Source organism: Oreochromis niloticus, linkage group LG22 (genome assembly GCF_001858045.2).
Source record: "Oreochromis niloticus isolate F11D_XX linkage group LG22, O_niloticus_UMD_NMBU, whole genome shotgun sequence".
Taxonomy (NCBI): domain Eukaryota; kingdom Metazoa; phylum Chordata; class Actinopteri; order Cichliformes; family Cichlidae; genus Oreochromis; species Oreochromis niloticus.
The window spans coordinates 33052628-33072044 of record NC_031985.2 but is presented as its reverse complement, the minus strand read 5'-3'; the positions used below and the strand labels follow the sequence as shown (position 1 = coordinate 33072044).

The window sequence follows — 19417 nt, the reverse complement described above, 5'->3', positions numbered from 1 at the left end:
TGGCACACTAATTTTCACGTATTACTCCTCACATCTGGTGTGCGAAACGGGCCGTGACTGGACAGAAGCACTTGTCTGATACGAGTGCGGTCAAATCAGATTTGGTATTTGTAAGCGTGAAGTTTTATTGGTCAGAAAGTAGCATTGCAGGTAACAGTCAATATACTGGACATTTAAGGCAGAATAAGGGACAAAATAATTTTGCTCTTTATATGGGAGTTCCCGGCTAAAACGGGACAGTTGGCAACCCGAGTGGTTACCAGAGGTTGCTGGCAGTCATTAAGTTAGCTGCAGAGAGGTACATACTAAAAACTTCATGCTGCTTTGGTCACTACGTAACAATCTTTGACAGTGTTTTGTACAGACAACATCATGTTATCCGCAAATACTTACAAGGCTAAAAAGCACCGGACTCCATTGCTAACATTAGCATGCTAAATTATATGCAATACTGCTAGCATATTCATGTTCACACTGTAGGTAAACCTGTCTAGAACTTCTTTATACCTTTAAATATTTTCTGAATAATACAATGCTACAATGATGGTTTTCATCAGTACACCAGCTAATAGTTTGCAACCTATTGGCAAAGTTTAAGAATTGTTAGGACTAGTTGTTATTACAGAGAGCTTGTGACTGGTGCCTACATGTTCACCAATACAGATACGCCTTATCTAAATTTACCTAAATTTCAAGTCTGGGCCAAAGTTTTGGTATAATCAGATAAAAACAAGAACAAGAATCTTTGAGATTCTAAAATAAGTCTCTATGTTTGTCACTAAGTAGATCAAAGGCAACCAAAGAATCAAGCAAAACAGCATTAAATTTCATAAGTTTGAAGTCAACAGCCTACAGCCAAATTCAGATCATCAAACTCTATAATGCTGATGCATGTGTTTATATATGAATTTATGTGTGAAATTTCAGAGCAATCCATCTGCAGTAGACTTGACTAGCATCCATTTTCATAAACAGAGGCATGCTCACAAGGCTACAAGTTCAGCCTTAATCTTGAGCAAATTAAACTTTAACACATCTTAAGCTTGCTGTAGTTTGTTTATTATCATTATTTACACACTTCCTCCCAGCTCTCTAAAACACTCTTGAGGTCTGGCCACCAGATGCAGAAATCGTTGGGCTGTTAAAGGTAAGGCAAGCTCCGTCTCAGTTGCCGTGTTCACGCATGCTTATCCCATGGAGCTCTCTGTGGGAGTCCTACTACATGTTTCCTTGACTGTTTGTGTAGCAGTTTGGAGAAAATTCTGACAGCTAATCCACTGAGGATTAGCTGTCCTCACTGGCTATTTCCCTAGCTGCATTTATACCTCGCCTCTTTAATCACTCTGACAGATGCATTTCTTCCAATTTAACTTTTAATCAGGATATAACCAAGGACTTCACTCATTTGTTCCAGCACTTCCTTAATGACCAAGTCCTATGTCTTGTTTACCCACAAATATTTAGCAGGTGTGTCAAGCTATGTGCCATTTCATGCTCAAGTAAATACCTCGTCCCTAGTCATGCAAAAGTAATGACAAAATATCATAGGGGAGAAACATTGGTGATTGCTTTTTATTGGTGATAAATAAAAAGCATGCTCATCATCAGTATATCATGTATATCGTGACATTACGTAAAAGGCAGCATTTCCATTTTACCACCTGGCCCTCAGCAGCACCTATTAGAGCTCAACTCATCCAAGGTAATAAAGATCTCCATTTTTGAGACTATAAGGCAAAGGCAAACCTTTGTCAGATTCACAGCTAGCTAGACGTGACTAATGCACAGGTGCAGGCTCAGGGGAAAACACTGCTCAGGGAGGCAAAAAAAGGGAGGCACAGAGCTTGAACAAATAAGTGTTTTTGTCTAGCTGATGGAAGACAGACAACACACAAGCCGGTTTGCGTGTGATTGAGAAAGATAGTGAAACATAGACAGAGGGAGATCTACAGCGACTGAAACTGGGAAAGTGCGATACACCGACCGAAGATAAAGTATGCATTTCTTCGGCACATCTCTAGACAAATTTGAGTCAACATCTTATCATCCACATCTTACTTCTCTTCCAAGAATGTGAAAAGAAAGACCAAAGTATCACGATCGTTAAACTTTTGATATTTTTTTAATGAAACAAGTACCCTGACCCTAGATATAGAAACTTACAGTAACCTGAATGAAAAAGATTCAAAAACAGTTCATACATAACAACTACTACAAAGGTCATATTCAGGCACTTGAAACCATATACAGTCTTTGTTTGTCATGCTACACAAAGAATTTCTTTGGTCCTTTTCCCTCCCAGTCAGGTCAGCTGAAACCACAGTCAGAACAAAAAATGACAAAAAAAAGTTTGGTTTCGTAACCAGTATTTACATTTCATTAAGACCCGAGCCTACGTCAGACACAAACTGAAAAAGTTCATATATAAAGCCTTCATATTTTTCCATATACATCCACATTGGTTATGAAATATCAGAACAAAAAGGTATAATTATAATGGCTCATATTAGATTTCTTTTTTCTTTTTTTTTACAGCAGTGTTAATCGATATAACTTAGTGGAATATTTTTGATACAAGAGTTGGCAAAACAACAAAGTTGGGGGACAAAATAACATGGCCACATTGTTACAGGGATACCAAGCGCTTGACACCCTAAAATCCCAATGTATCAGAATCCATCATGTTCTACCTTCAAGAGCTCCATCGCTGTTAAACTATATACTACTGAAACTTGTTTTCTTTCTTCAGCTGTCACATTTCTAACACAATTCAGTCGATTTGCTAACATTTTCCACTTGCAGCAGGTTTAGATGCTTGAGCATATGTAAATTTGTGCAACTGGCTTTCTTATCATCACTTGTTTAAAAAAATCTTTTAATAAAATGACATTAGTGAGAATCATTCAACACAACAGGAAAAATATGTAAACAGAACAAAAAGGTAGTGAATTCAGCTGTACTGTAAATATGCAGATGATCAGACAGCAAGACGGGAAAGATTCTTTTATGAGTTGGGTCAATAACATATTAAACTTTGTGTAGTTGCTATGCTAATAACTGTGTGACCTTTTAATTGAATGTTTAGGGCACAAAGGTTTTTTGGATGAAAATGCCCTGAGCAATGAGTTGGCAGTTAGATTCCTTCCTGTCTGGCCAAACCTCAGTACATGTCATTTGCCTCCCTCCTTTCCTTACGATCTTCACTTTCCCTACCAAATTATCCTTTAAAAATTCAAAACAAATCACAGGCACACATTGAGAATATAATTTCATGTTTTAGAAACGCAAGTTCATCTAGCAAAACAAAGACCTATTCCGTGAAGGCAGCAGAGCCAGAAGCTTAAGATGTACAGCTCGCAGACCCTGTAAATAGCTTCACGCTGAGAAGAATGGATTGTCTTCTACAGCCAAGGCTGCTCGACACAACACTGACCCATTACGGTGAACATTTCGGTTAATGAATGTTCTGCTTACATCAAAGTAAAGGTCCAAAAAAGAAAAAGAAACATAAACTTTCCACACACTGATAAAAGACAGCTCAGCTGCAAGGCAGCCATGTTTGATAAGAGTTACTGCACGTAGCCATGGGTGACTGAACTTGTGCCACGTAGTAATTGCTGAAGTTGACGTCTCTGACATAGGGAGCAGGCTGGTAGTAGCAGGTGATGTTGGACAGAGCGGGGATGGCATTCTGTTCAGCCATTACACGCAGTGCCAGGGCAGAAATAAGAGCCAGCGTTTGCCGGCGCTCGTGTCCCATCAGACACACAGTGCTTTCATCCACCACTTGTCTCAGAGTCACCAGATACTCGTAGCGCTTGTCCTCCATGCCCGCAAAGTGGTTCTGCAGATATCCCTCCAGCTTTCTCTGCTGCTCGCTTATGTCGGGGAAGTCGATGAAGAAGCGCGAGCACATGTAGCGCTGCATCTGTTTCATCTGAGTTGCGGAAGATGGACGGAAACCGCGCACCAGCAGGTGGCAGTACTTGAGCAGGCCGCCGCCCCGGATCTCTTCTGGACTGCGGGTGGCGATGGTCTTGGAGCGGAGGTGGTCCAGAGCTTCCTCAAAGTCTCCATACATACTCTCTCCCTGGACTGTAGGGTGGAAGGTCTCGGACATGGCTGTTTCCGAGCAGCGGTCAAACAGCAGCAATGAGTCCAGAGTAATCTGGAAGGAGTCGACGCTGAACTCGAACTGCCTTCTCAGGGTGTCCACAAACTTCAATTCCACGTTTTTGCCAGTGTTGTTGGAAAGTGAGATGAGGCTCCAGCGATCTGTCTCGTTGCAAACTTTCACCAGCTTCTGCACATATGCCTCCTTTAGGGCAAGGGCTGTGATTCGGTCTCTGCACACCCCTTCGGGCAAGAAGTCCACCAGGCAGTCCAGCACCACGTCCTTCACCAGCCGGAAGGTTTTGTCATCAGTCAAACTCAAGCCAAAGATCAGGTCCAGGTCTTTGTAGCCAAGGCCGTTGTCCTCATGAAGTACGTGGCTGGCTGCTGAACCATTCAGCTTAACATCACGTACCATTACGCCATGCTCCTCCAGTCGAGCCCTGACCACCTGAAAGTAAAGACACAGAAAAAAGACATTAAATGAGAGACTAAACACTTTATTAGGTTTATTGTGGAAGTAGAACGAACAATAAAGCATAAATTTGTAATTGAGTTTGATTAAGTTTGATTATATATTTTTTAATCCGTAATTGCATAATTAAGTAGTTTCTATGTTTTATTATTGTTTTGGGCTTACATGAAAAAAAACACATCTCTGGAGTGAACAAAATGCTACAGCTTTTTTAAAGAGCAACTGGCACTTAAGTGACTACTTATTGGTGTAGTCTCTCACTCAAAAAGATGATCTCCATTTACATTATAAAGTGACAGACCAGCAACAGCATAAGCAAGAGCACCCACAAACCTCCCTCTGGCAACAGAGCTCTCTATAAGAAGACGGGCCAAAGCCAGACTGCCAAATGACTGTGAATGTGTTTCCCCCACTGCACCATAAATTCCACTTAATAAGTGAAAGATCCCAGATTCAGTCCCAGGACAAGATACCAGTCCCCTGAGGGGCTGTGTTACAAAGCGTATCTGGTGTAAAAATCTGCCAAATCAAATACGTGGTGCTACTCACTGTGCTGACCTCTAGTGAATAAAGCGGGATTTATGGTTCAGTGGGGGTAACGCATTTACAGTCCTCAGGCAGTCTGAGGACGGTCCGTCTACCCATAGGGAGCTTTTTTGGTGATGGAGGCAGTGTACAAAATATATGCTACAACCGGTGTGTGGGCTACTCTTGCTTGGGGTGTTGTTAGTCCATCAGCCAGCTGCAGACACAAGCAAAGTTACAATATACAAGTAACAAGAAGTGAAACCGAGTAAAACCAAAGTTTTTTTCATTGTTTTCCCAACTCTGAACTCTGCTGTGACCCCTAACCCTATTCCAACCCAGCTGTCAACCAATGTATCTTTAACAGGCACATAGGTCATGAGCGTCCAGCGACGCACTGTTAGGATTTTGGAGAACAACATAGGAGCACATCTAAAAACCCTTCTCTGCTCACTGTGCAGCTAGAAACGTGTACGCGGACAGACACATTTGCGGGACCATAAATTACGCCTCAGGGAGCAGCTGAGTGTAGCTTTTTTTAATCTCAAAAAGCTGCTCCACAGAGATAAGATGTGGAAAAGATGCGGCATGTCTGTGCTTGACTGGTGTAAGTGACTCATAAAAGGAACTGTTGAGCTGTGAACTTTTAAACTTATGAATGTGGACCAAATTGAGAAAGGCGTTTATAAGGTTATTGGAACACACTGTACAGATGCACTGCTGTGGTTCTTGGGAAAACTACAGAACTACAGACAGTTAAGATCTTTGTGTTTCCTGTCTGTTACATCACTCAAATCACACTCAGGGGGTGGGGGGCAACTAACTAGGCCAAGTCTGAAGAAATCCAAAGCACAGCTGTTCACAATTCATTAAAATGTTCTGACTGTGTTATGGGAATCTGATGTATGCTAGGTTTAACCTGCAAAAAAATACAGGGCACACATACTGAATGCTAAAATATTACTCTAAGCCTTGAGCTGAACTCTAACCCTGGGCAAGAATATTAGAATATATCAGAATATGTCATTTTTGGTTTTATTAAACTTTTCTCCCATATTTGGTCATTCAAGGAACAAAGTGAAAAAAAAATCATTCTGACACATCCAAAAATCTTTGGTTTTGTTTTTTATTCCTAGCTACTATTTTCACTAGAACCATAAATTAGTCGATCAGAGAGACAAAACACTTTAAAAACTCTAACTAGCTACACACACAGTCTTATCCAACCCAGAGTGAATTTAATAATCCTCAAAGATTTCTAAAACTCATATTTCTATATGCATTTTGTTGTTTATTCCACCTAATTCCAACTGAATTAGGTTAAGTTGTGTCCTGAAGCCATGACCACATCTGGTAACCAGCACATTAGCTAGAGAGAGATCACATAAGACGAACTGGATCAGTAAACTTGTTACTACTCCACCTAAAACCCCAAATTGGTGTTTTTCATAAACTTGTTTATTTATATTAAACAAATTAAATAAAATTATTAAAAAAGAAAGCTAATTTCAGTTACTGCCTCATTCACAAGCAGTTACCACAGCCAGTAGTTTTGGATGCTTGATTTTACACCAGAGGCCCTTTCTAACCCAACACTCGAGGGATTTGTGTCTCCTCCCAGAATCAAACCAGGAATCTTTTGATTATTACTTGAATGTGTAAACCACTATACTATGGAGGCACTAAATGTAATGATTATACCAAGGCAATCTAACATACAGTATCATGCACTGTGCTTAATACACAGACAATGAAATGCTGCATGTCCTGACAACTGAATGGTAGTTTCTTAAAACCTTTAAACTACAGAATCTGAAACAAAAGTAACATATTTCTAATAATTCAATCAGTTTGACCACAAATCCAGTTACTTTCTAGTTTTCTGTCACCTAAACCTAAATGAAACAACAAGCGAAAACACTTCAAGAACAGCAAGATATATATAGTATATTGTGCTATTAAATGAACTAAAGAAACCCCATTACTCCAAAATCTAATGAGAAAAGGTAAGATATTTTTGCAGAGAGAAATTATGCAGGATTTCAGTCCAATGGACAAGACTGCAGAGATTTTTTTAACCTATCCAAGGGAAACCCACAGAAAGTATTTTCACTGACCTCACACTTAAACAGTTGGTTTGAGTTAACAGCACACTATAATGCGTTTGTTTGGGAGTCCCAAAAGTAGTGTATGGGGAAGTCCAGCTGTGCCAGCCCCACAGAATGCATCCTTTACCACTCATAAAACAGACTGGTACATTTCCCAAATGACTCACCAGCACCTGATGAACAGTGCGAGAGCCTAACACTTCCAGTGATGTTAGAGTAAAAACACATTACAAAAAGAATTGCAAACACACCAGACTGTCTGGTGTTGACAACGCCTTGGCGACAGTCTTTCCACTTTCCTTCTGGCATCTTAATAGTTTCCTTGACTATTTCATTTAAGCTGTGGACAAAGTGTGTTTTTATTATAGCCGTTTGAAATGACCCAGCCAGTTGCCAGCACATAGTCCCCTGGACGCCAATGACAGCTCTGGGCAGTGAGTCAGATTATCTCTGTGCCAAGTAAATGGCGACATCAAATGAGGAGTTATGAGTCCCTGACCTTCAAATCCACTCCAAGACTAACCCAGCCAGTCAGTAGTACAGTAGCTTGGCAGACAGCGGGGGATGCTGATGATGGTTTTACTTCTGACTTGAAATGCTTCCTCAAATTTCTTATGCACGGTTGCTCATTTCACCTGTGCTCTTAGAAGAGAATGGGTTTGGGGCTGAAACATGATGCTCTTGTGATAAAAGTTTTCAAAGAAGGATTCTGCTTGGAAGGATTCACTTAAGTTTTAATGTCTCAGTCCACTCAAACTTTATTTGATAGGATTATATCCAAGGGACCCATTTGGGGGGACTTTTGCTGTATTAGATGTCTGTGCCAGCCATGTAAGATTAAACTGGTGAGAACCACTCTAGTGTATGTGGATTTATTAGTAAAAACGGTCTTACTAACCACACAACCATCTCAGTTATCTCATATAAAATCACAAATTAAAGCCTCAGATACAGCACTGGAACAGAATCGTTATAGTTTAGGTGTAAGCATGTAAACTGTAAACTGTTGAGGTGGAAAAACTAGTAATTAAAACGTATTCACCCACAACTCTGTATTTTTGTAATTACTTACATTTTTCAAATTTCATTACTTTTAACACTTAGTTTGTTTGTTTTTTCCTAGCTGTATCTTAAAACAAGCTATGCTTATTTTTGCTGCTTCAAATGTAGTTATACTTAAAAGTAGTCTGTGTATTTGTGCATTTAAAAAAAGGCTACAGAATCTAAAAAATAAACTACTATGGGTTGTATTGAAAAGTGGTTTCAGACGTGAGCTGTTTATTCAGTTTAAATCAAACCCCAAACCAAAGCAAACCAAAACAATAATACCAAGAAACTTTGGTCTTTGAACTCCTGAGTGTTTTTTGTTTTGTTTTTTAGATAATGTGATATTGTTATCCAGCCTCGATCTAACCTAGCTACCAAGTCTGAGCAGCATACACCTGAGTTCATTTTCTGGGATGCAGTAGAGTACACTAGCTGTAGCAACTAACCATGTTGGCGATGAATGGAACCATAACCTTGTTATCAGCTAATCCAGAACTGACTTCCCGTGGTTTGTACTCCCACAATTTTTGGGTAACTTGTAGTTTTCTCGTGTCAAAAGAAGCCAAACTACAGGAAAAAGCTACAAGTTTACAAACACAGCTGATTCACTTTGTAAAATATTAATTTGTACCACAAGATGGTTTCATGTAACCTTTACTGCACCAGGTAATTCATTAAGAACGTATCATATTTACAAATACAACCTGGGAAAAGGCATTGGGTGATGAACAATTTATTATAAAGTTTGTAGTGAGTAATGACAGAGAGTACCCTTAAACATTTTTTAATGTATGGGTTTTAAAATGTAAAAATAAAATCTACACCTCGTGTGATACAGATATAGCTATTGCCCTGTCCACAAAAGAAATGACGAGAAGTTTTAGTTTTCAAACTTTGAATTTGAAATTAAAACGAGCAGACAGAAACTCCAACTCATGAATGGAAAACCCAGCCAAAGAGATACCATCAACACTAAAAAAAAAAAACCATTCAGCCTAGAAATGAATGTTCCCAGGTTACCTCCTCTACGAGAACTGGGAGCATGTGGTGTCTTCATGTTGCTCGGCCCCAACAATAACCTACTGAGGAGTTGGTTTACAGTCTGGCAAGGGCAACAGCGGCTCAGGCGACTGCTCTCCATTTACCACAGTAACACTTTGTCATGCCCAGCCCTCAAGCCCACTGTTATTACAGGCACTAATCCCATCCTCATATTCTGCCTCAAACCCAGGCCATTCGCTACTGTCTGGACAGTGGAGTAATGTTTCAAGGTTTCATGAAAAATAAGAACCCATACCTCTGCCTCCACATATGAACCCATTCAACAATTTACGTAACTATGATGCGTTCGTCATGTAATCTGTGTTTTTCATCATGTGATATGATGCTCCTCGGTATGTAGTACACTGGGTGTGTGTAGGTTTAGTCTGCTGAGAGGGATATCACAGGATCTGGCTTTGAGCTGTCAACATTCACAGAAGTTTGAGTAACGACAAAAGTTTACCTTTACTGCTCCCATGGTTCACTCACAACCAGACCTCAAACAGATGTTATTTTAATGTGGATATTAGACAAATACACTGGTAAGGGATTGTCCTGTGACCCTTTGGGACTGTGATCCATCAGTTACTTCGCCCAGTATGACAGCACAAAATATATATGGCTACAAAATCACTTAGGGGGATTGGTTTAAGGTTGAAAAACTAGCAAACTAGCGGTTTTGAATGTTGCAGCCTATTTACTGTGAAACACCCCGCATTACTGTCAACCATTCGATAGTGGCTTAAATTTCTTTTTCCCCCTCCAACCACACTGCCACTGGTTTCCATTCATAGCCACATGGTATAAAAATCAACTTGCGGACATTCGAATTGAGTCTTTCAACAGGAAACATTGTGCCTGGCTTCATTTTTTTGTCGTAAAATCTGCATGGGCATACAGAACACAAATCAGTCTACACTTACAGATGCAGTGCCTTCATGGTTTCCACCAGAAAGGTTCATCCTGACACGTTCAGCTGCTACAGAGAAGGTGGATTTACTGTTGCACTCAATTAATATATTTCTGTCAATGAGCTGTTTCATCTGTGAGTAACAGATCAAACAGTGAAGCTGTTAGCCCACTTTATAGCTTCTACCAGCAGGCACCTTAACATTTCACATTTGGCCAAAAAAATGACAGACCCCACACTCACAGTGTATAATATCAGCTAAGGTGCTATAGCATTTGCCAGGTTCTTCCATACTTTTTGAACTCCTTCGTAGAGATTTGAGCTGGATGTGTGTGACTTCTTAACTACACATTTAAACATTGTTGTTCTTACTTGAAATCCTAATCTGCTCAATTAGTTTTTATTTTATTAACAGCAACAATGCAGCTATGTGTTGGTTCAAAGGTGTTATGATGCCACCTGCCACTGGTACATTATACATGGAACAAAGTTCTTTCCCAGATTTGGTTAAACACATTTCCAGAAACCGTGGGTCCGCTTCTCAAAACTCTAAACACAAACTACACATCTAGTGTAAAATGAAACACACCACTCAAAACCATCTTATCAAAACACATATTTATGTCAACTGAACTAACAAGAAAATTTTTAGAATTGCCTTCTGCTGCCTCCTCCACCTCTCGCTCTACCTCTTCCTCTATATACCGCTTGTATATGCCACTTGAAGCCACAATGATACATGATTGAATTGTTCTTTGAGACTGAACAAGTACAACTGCACTGCATTCAGTTAATTCTGCATTCAGAGATTTTCAAAACTGACGCAGAATTATATCTGAGTGAAAACGGTGGAATAATGCTTAGAACTTAGCAGAACAGAGGCACGTTGTTTGTAGATGAGCTTCATGTGTAAAAAAATAAATGGAAGAACACAGTAAAACATTTACACCCCCCCCCCCCCCCCACACACACACACACACACACACACACACATAAAATAAATAAATACATAAATAAACCAATGAGTGATGTCACAATTGCTACAACCATCTTTTATATACAGTGTATAGTTTTAGTAAGTTAAGAAAAAGCTTTACTGGTGTTTTGAGTTAAGTAGTATTAAATATGCCAGTGTCTTAGCACTCAAACACAATAAATGAAGGATATTCTGGATAAGAAATTTTCTTAAACATTTTCTCAGAAAGTTCCACAAAAAGAATGCTGGCTCATTGAAAGAAAAAATGGTTAAGGTCCCCTATGCCTAGAGGACTATATAATGGAAGAAAGGCATTACAGGGGAGAGATTACACTGGTAGGCCTCTTTGATTATAGGGGCCTTTGAAATATGTGTGTGTGTGTGTGTGTGTGTGTGTGTGTGTGTGTGTATGTGTGTGTCCAAGGGTCTTCCCTCCCCCATATGATCACTGTAGAAAATATGAATCATTCAAGCAACATATGAACCAGGATTACAGGCTATTAATGTCCGGAAAAACTGCAGCCCACGCAAATCCCCACGTTTCACTTCTAGTAAATATACTGCGGTGTGGTCATTATCTCACAGAAACTGTGAAAAAAGGACTTGCGGAGGAGAAGCACTGGTGAGCTAGTGGAAATATGCAGTCACAGTGTTAGATCATCTCCACTAATGTGTCTCAGTATAAGTGATCAAGTATCTTTTAAAGTCTTATCAGCTCTGCCACAAATCCTCATTACTGCAGAAAAACAGCGCAATATGGAACAAACAGAATATTTGACTATGCAGGCCTGATTTTGTTTAGCCGGGCTTGTTTAGAAGTTATGTTACTGTGTACCTTCGGAGCAACAAGTGAAATGTCATCGACTCCACAGTCAATGCAAAATAAATATATTGCACTCATCCGGTGTCAGCAGACTACTGTAAGCTGCTATTTTCTCATTACTAAAAACTTTATTACCAACATGGCATATGACACAGTTGTGAGCTACAGTGGCGGAATATCCTTATAAATGCATTGCATTAAAATTGTCTTTCACCCACAAAAGGTAACACACCTTGTGTCAAATTAATTAAAATGACAGTTTTTCATTAATTTCTTTCTTTTTTTTCTCAGTTTGTTTCTTTGTTTGTTGAGAATAGGGCGATATAGGGATACACGAAACTAAGAGAAGATGTACTTTTCCCTCCTCTCTATCACTTCGGCTTCAGTGCGTTTTATTTGATAGCAGAACGACTATGAGAGAGCTAGAGAGAGGGGTCTCACCTGAACGATCTGCCGGGGCTGCACGGACAGCGTGGGGAAGTTTCCTCGGCCGTGGATCGGTACGCTCTCACCAAGGATGGAGTCCAAACGCCGCACCTGATCCCAAGACAGCACGCTCACCCGCCGACTCTGCTCCGAGACATCACCGGAGGACATGACGACCGGAGGCAACTGGACGTCCAGAGAGAGTGTCGTTACACTGTTAGAACAACTTAAAGCAATTCTCCCCGCACGAGGAAGAGCCGGTGATGTTAGGGCGACAGTGGGTGTGAAAAGCTCCCAGTGCGTCTCCCTCTCTCACTCTCTATCTGTTCTTGTGGAAAAACTTTCAGAAAGCTCCAAAATGTGTTAACTCTTTTAGAACATCGCACATTTCCAGAACAAAACTTCCAGCCTTCCTGTGCCTGCGTCGATCTCTGTCTCCACTGACTGTCTGTGCACATTAGAGCCTCCTCTGGACTCGCCCGGGGTTTTAACCGAGCAGGGATTAACGGGCGCCACCCCATTGGCTGGCCAGAGCCTTAATAATGCTTCAGCATACAGAATGCAGTCCGTTTGCACACAGACCCACACACACCTACTTCCCTTGCGTCAGATGGCATGTTCAATGACTGTAGGAAGTATGGTAATTACTGTGTACAAGTAAAAAAAACGCAACCTATCTTGAACTGCTCACGTCAGGCTGCAAGACTTTGCCCAAGCTGCATACAGGACCTCACCTCACACCAGTCTGTTTTATAGGAAGGAGAAAAGACAAAGGAAGTTTACTTCAAATGCATTTTACAAAAATAAAAAGCAAAAATAAATATATGCACAACTAAAACGCATAGAAACAAATGACAATATTATCATATTCAAATTCAGTGTTTTTAATGGAATAAACTGGAAGTTAATTTTTTTTTAAAACAGATTTCTTTTTTGATTTGATACTGTGAAGCTTAAACAATTAATAGCAGTAACATTAGCAAATATAACATGCTTCTATAACGCCAAAGTCCTGAGTTATTTTCAGAAGAAAAAAAAAAGAAAACTTCTTGAGCCGGTGTTAAAAGATGAACAAATGCTTCACATCACAACTTTAGTCTGGCCATTTCCTCTAGGACAATTTTCTGGATATCCCGCTGTTAGCAGGCTAGCATCATTTACCTCTCAAGCGACTATATGGTAAACAGTGGGATTAAAGTTTAGATAGGTTTAGATACAAAAAAATGACAGAATTGCATTTCAGGAAATATAATTACTTTCTTGTTAAAGTAACTACTTTGTTAAATTAAGAGAAACATTACACAGTTACAATGTTACACAGTTATAAAGACATTGTTATGCGTTGAATAGCAATGGCAGTGATCTCTTTTGGAGGCCCATGCATCTACCCCAAACTATTTTCTTTGTATAATTGCCGTCCTTCTTTTCTTTCAGACATCTAGATAACAAAGAAAAATTGAAACTCAAAAATCCTAGAACACGTATTCTGTATTGATTCCAAGTCTATGCACAAATTTTCATGGCAATCTGTCTAAAAGTTAAGCTAACAGCATTTCATCCTAAACTGCTCTCCCAAGTCATCCTTGTCAAAGAAGAGATCAGCGCCCCTTCACCAGCCCTCCTTTGTTCCTGGACAGAAACTTGTCATCTGCTTTGTTTTTATTTCCTGTAATTGGTAAAGTTTAAAAAGACTTTAAAGTGGAGTATGATTCTAACCACAATCTACAGAATTATGAACGCTCACTTAGAGTAAAAACAAAATGGGCCACAAGGTGTTGTTTTCATCTGAAACCAATACATTAGAATACAAAAGCAGAGGAAATGTGGAAAGAGTTTTGCTCAGCCCACGCTCAAAGGAAAATGACCTAATTCATTTTGGTGATACCATTTTGTACAACACAAGGTCATGATGAAGACTCACGCATTTCTGGATGTTGTGGTTGACCAACATACCCGTGTTAGAGACATTATTCATTTTTGACCCCTGTGGAATGACACAAAAGGATTTCTCGAGCTGAACTATATTTGCCTTGTCGTTGTTTCATTTTCATAGGAGTAATTTGTGTGTTTCCTCCCATGACAGAAAAAACATGGGGAAGCCCCAGTGTCATTTTAAAGCAGTATGACAACATGCAAAACATTGCCATGGTTTGCATATCATGTGCATAATGTAAATACTGTACGTCAGTCTGCATTGAGTCAACTGGCAATAGTAAATACTACACACTGTACTGTTAGCACAAGCTCTACAAAAACTATTGGTTTTTATGAGTTGACAGTACACGTGTACATGAATATAGTCCCTATTTATTTATTTATATTTAAACACCAGCTGCTGATACGCACAAACATACATGCTTTATTTTCAAGTCAATATTTGGTTTGACTACTTTTTTGGATGTTGGCCATCTTTTGTTCCACTCTATATCAAAATAATCACACTTGTCTTCAATAAGTTTTGAGGTTCAGGCTCTGGGGATGCCAATCCATGACTGAAGTCTTCCATTGTGTGTTTTTATATCCGGGTATGTTTTTACTGCATTGGCAGCGTGCCAGGAATCATTTTCATGTTGTGAAATGAAGCCCTTACCAATCAGACACTTCCCAGCTTGTACTGCATGATTGATCAAAATATGACAGCACTTTTCTGTGTTCATAATTCTATCAATTTTGACAATATCCTCAATACCACTGGCTGAAATGTAGCCCCGAACCATGACAGAGCCTCCATTGCGTAGACACTGTTGTACTTCTCGCCTAAACTGTATGCTTAAGGAGTTGAAAAAGAAAGTTCAAATTTGGATTCATCACCCTATAAGACCTGTTGCTACTGATTTTTACTCTTGTGTAATTTGGGTCACCTCAGCCTTTTCTGCTTTTTTCCCTTCCTTAACAATGACTTGTAATGAGGCTTCAGTTACAGTTTTTCTGAACTGCTAGTACATATATTACTTGAAAACTGCACAAAGTTTCTTAAAATCTTAAACACAAATCCAAAAATTCAAACTACATTCAGAAAAGGCCAGACTTTTCTTTCAAAATCAAACTATCACCTCAAAATCAGCTATTGTGTGGTCAAAATCAAACTGTATGTGTGTATGTGTGTATATATATATATATATACATACTGGATGCATCACTGCTGATAGTGTGTGTAGGTTACACTTACTTTCACATACTGATATTGTAGATTGTGCAGAGTTGAGCTCAAAGGGTACTCTGTAAACTTGTTAAATGCTAGGTATGTTGCATTGGAGGACACGGCCTATCATTGACAGAGACACACTGTTGATTCACTCACAGCTGACACTGTCTTCAGTCCGTCTCTGCTGGATTTCATCAAGTCGAATGGCATTATTTTGAAGGACCATATCAAAAATGAGTGCTTCTTGTTGTTGGCCTTTCCACCCTCATTTGGTCATCTTTCAATTCTAGAAAAGGAAAAATGAGAAAATGCACTTATCAGTCCAAATCATACAAAGATATGCCACATTTTCAGTTAATTGCTGTTTCAGTCCAGGACTATAAATACCTTGGAGTACGCATAGGCCAGGGGTAGGGAACTCCAGGCCTCGAGGGCCGGTGTCCTGCAGGTTTTAGATGTGTCCTTGATCCAACACAGCTAATTTAAATGGCTAAATTAGCTCCGCAACATGTCTTGAAGTTCTCCAGAGGCCTGGTAATGAACAAATCATTTGATTCAGGTGTGTTGACCCAGGGTGATATCTAAAACCTGCAGGACACCGGCCCTCGAGGACTAACGTTCCCTACCCCTGGCATAGACAATAAACTGGACTGGGTTAAAAACACTACTGCCCTCTACAGCAGGGGTGTCGAACTCCAGGCCTCGAGGGCCGGTGTCCTGCAGGTTTTAGATGTGTCCTTGATCCAACACAGCTGATTTAAATGGCTAAATTACCCCCTCAACATGTCTTGAAGTTCTCAGAAGCCTGGTAATGAACTAATCATTTGATTCAGGTGTGTTGACCCAGGGTGATATCTAAAACCTGCTGGACACCGGCCCTCGAGCCCTGGAGTTCGACACCCCTGACCTACAGGAAGGGCCAGAGTCATCTCTATTTTCTGAGGCAGCTGAGGTCTTTCAACATCTATCAGACAATGCTCAGGATTTTCTAGTCTGTTGTGGCCAGTGCCATCCTCTATGCTGTTGCATGCCGCGGTAGCAGGTTGAGGGTCGCATATGCCAAAGGACTCAATAAACTGACCCGCAAGGCCAGTAATGTTGTTGGGACGGAGCTGGACTCCCTTAGGGTGGTGTCTGAGAGGCGGATGTTGTCCAAGACAAGGACAATGCTGGATAATACCTCCCATCCAGTCCATGGCATGCTGACCAGTCACAGGAGCACGTTCAGTGTGAGACTGTGATTACCAAAAAGCACCACTGAACGACACAGGAAATCATTCCTGCCAGTGGCCATCTCCCTGTACAGCTCCTCCATCTAACACACTGTAAACACTGCAATAGTTACATCCTTTTGCACATGCGCTACAGTAAAAAAAAAAACAAATGACAAAATAATGAAGTTCATAGGTTAGAGTTAAATGTCAATCATATATATATCACCTCTGTAATATTCTTGATATTTATAATTGATTGATTTGTATATATTAGTGCTATTTCTTAAGTTTGTAAACTTTGTAATATATTATATTATTTAATTAGTTTAGTCTGTTACTGTTACTGTCTTGGAGCAACTGTAACCCACATAATTTCCTTAGGGATTATTAAAGTATTCTGATTCTGATTCTGATCATGAACACAGTGGTTTTGAGCAGCAGGTAATCAAGGGGCGCATACATCACAGGGGTGTTCGCATAGGAGCCACAACATGGAAAAAGCCAGCATTGGGGAACCAGGTAAGTGAAAGAGGTTAATAGTGGACTCTTAGCCAAGGTCAAGGTGGACTGAAAAGAGGGAGACAACAAGGTTAATGCAGGGAAGCAAAACACAGAGAAAAGAACAGAGCCGATTTATCAGTAGTAGTAGGAAGCAGACAATCTGGCAAAGTTTGATGGCTCGAACAGGTCCTTAAATGTTCAGTTCAATTTATATGGCACCAAATCCCTGCAGTTGCCTCACGAAACTTTATATTGTAAGATAAAGACCATACAATAATACAGAGAAAAAAAATAGTGGCTAATAGTGGCTGATGTGTTTGAGTGGGGAACCTGTAATCATCTCTTCCTATACTCATCACTGGGTCATCCCTTGAGTTAAGTGCCTTTTTTCTGCTTGAATGATTAATAGGTCTGTGTTAAGTGACTTAAAAAGAACATCAAAATGGGTAGGTACAGGGGCTGAACTGAAAATAGGTGAAAAATTTGTTTTTTGAAGCAGCAACCTAAGCAGAGAAGCCCAGACCTTACTGTTCCTAGTGACTTCCTTTAATGTTCCTCCAGATGAGCTAATGTGTTCCCAGACCAGCCGAGAGATGTAATCTCTCCATGGTGTCATGGGTCTGCCCCAGTAGGAGATGACTGGAATACCTCAACCACGAATGTCCCAGAGGCTCTCTAGTTAGATTCCTTGAATACCTCAACCACCTTTTGCAGCTCAACTCTGAGGTCCTTTAAAATCATTCATCTCCTTGCTCTATCTCTACTGGAGATGCCAGCCACAACTTGGGAAAAATAACTTCTGCCAATTGTACCTGCAATCTCATTCTTTCAGTCACCACCCAGAGACTCTGACCATAGGAGAGGTTAGGAATATAGATCGACCGGTAAATCAATGCCTTTGCTTTTACACTCAGCTCTTTCTTTACCACAACAGACCAGTACATTAGAGTACTGAATAAAAGCCAATACAGACCCAGTCTGTCAATCTCCAGCTCCCCTCTCCCCTTCCTCGTGAACAAGACCCAAAGATACTTGAACTCCTTACCTTGGGGCAATAACTTGTCCCTGACCTGGAGTGGACACTCCATCATTTTCTTGTTGAAAACCATAGACTCAAGCTTGGAGGTGCTAATTATCATTCCTAATTCTTCACATACCGATGTGAAGCATGTCAGTGCAAGCTGGAGGTCATCAAATGATAAAGGCAACAAAACCACATCATCTACAAAAGCATAGATGAAATCCGTAGACCAGGGGTCGGCAACCTGCGGCTCCAGAGCCGTATGCGGCTCTTTAGTCCTTATAGTGCGGCTCCGCGTGGTTTGGGAAGTATTTAGCTGAAGTGTATTTTATTTATGTTAGTTCTTTTTTTTTAACTTGTATTTCTAAATTGGAAGATTATTGTGATATTGAAATATAAAAATACAATTATATTCTATTTTTTTTTTTTCATCGCTCAAAATAAGCATCAAACTCGCAGAAGCCGGTATACCCGCCGAAACGCCGTGCATTTATCGAGACTTTCAACCCCAGGTAGGTCAATTATGGATCTTCGGATCCACATTATGTCGGCACCTGTTCTCCACCATGAACTATGTTAAAAACACCGCTCACACCTCACAGATGACAGCTTACAGTCCTGCGTAAAGATGAAAGTCACTTCGTAAAGCCCCGATTTGCAGACGCTGTGCACAGAGGTTCAGCAGCAAAAGTCCCATTGTAAACATACCACGGCAGACCCGACGATGTTTCCATGAACATGCTTTTCAGCATCTCTTTACACAGCCCGACACATACCAACACAACAGCATAGATAGCACAGACGTTAAGGCGGCGAGGCCTGATTGCGGGTGCCGCTCAGGTGCGTCTGCCTCCCCTGCAGCGGCGCTGCAAACCACACCCCAACACACACATTAACCAGGTAAAATACATATTTAGGCAGAATTTTGCAAATATCTATTTTTTATTTTTTAGCAGCATAGAGCTTTTTTCCAATTATTTAGTAAAAGTCAGGTCAAGGCTCCAAAAGCCCAAAGGAGATATAACAGTTTTTGTTTGCTACATGGATCATTTTAGTTCAGCTGGGTGTTTTTCCTTTTGTTATCTTTCTTTA

The 19417-nt window shown here is 40.3% G+C and overlaps 1 protein-coding gene across 1 annotated transcript; it reads right to left on the bottom strand.

The window, feature by feature from the left end:
- Nucleotides 1-1558: 1558 nt before the first annotated feature.
- On the bottom strand, nt 1559-13179 carry tent5bb (terminal nucleotidyltransferase 5Bb). Its single transcript, XM_025902504.1, has 2 exons — nt 12460-13179; nt 1559-4564 (listed from the first exon to the last, which is right to left on the bottom strand). Exons 1-2 carry the CDS (start codon nt 12613-12615, stop codon nt 3539-3541), a joined length of 1182 nt encoding a protein of 393 aa, XP_025758289.1. The 5' UTR covers nt 12616-13179; the 3' UTR covers nt 1559-3538.
- Nucleotides 13180-19417: the final 6238 nt, after the last annotated feature.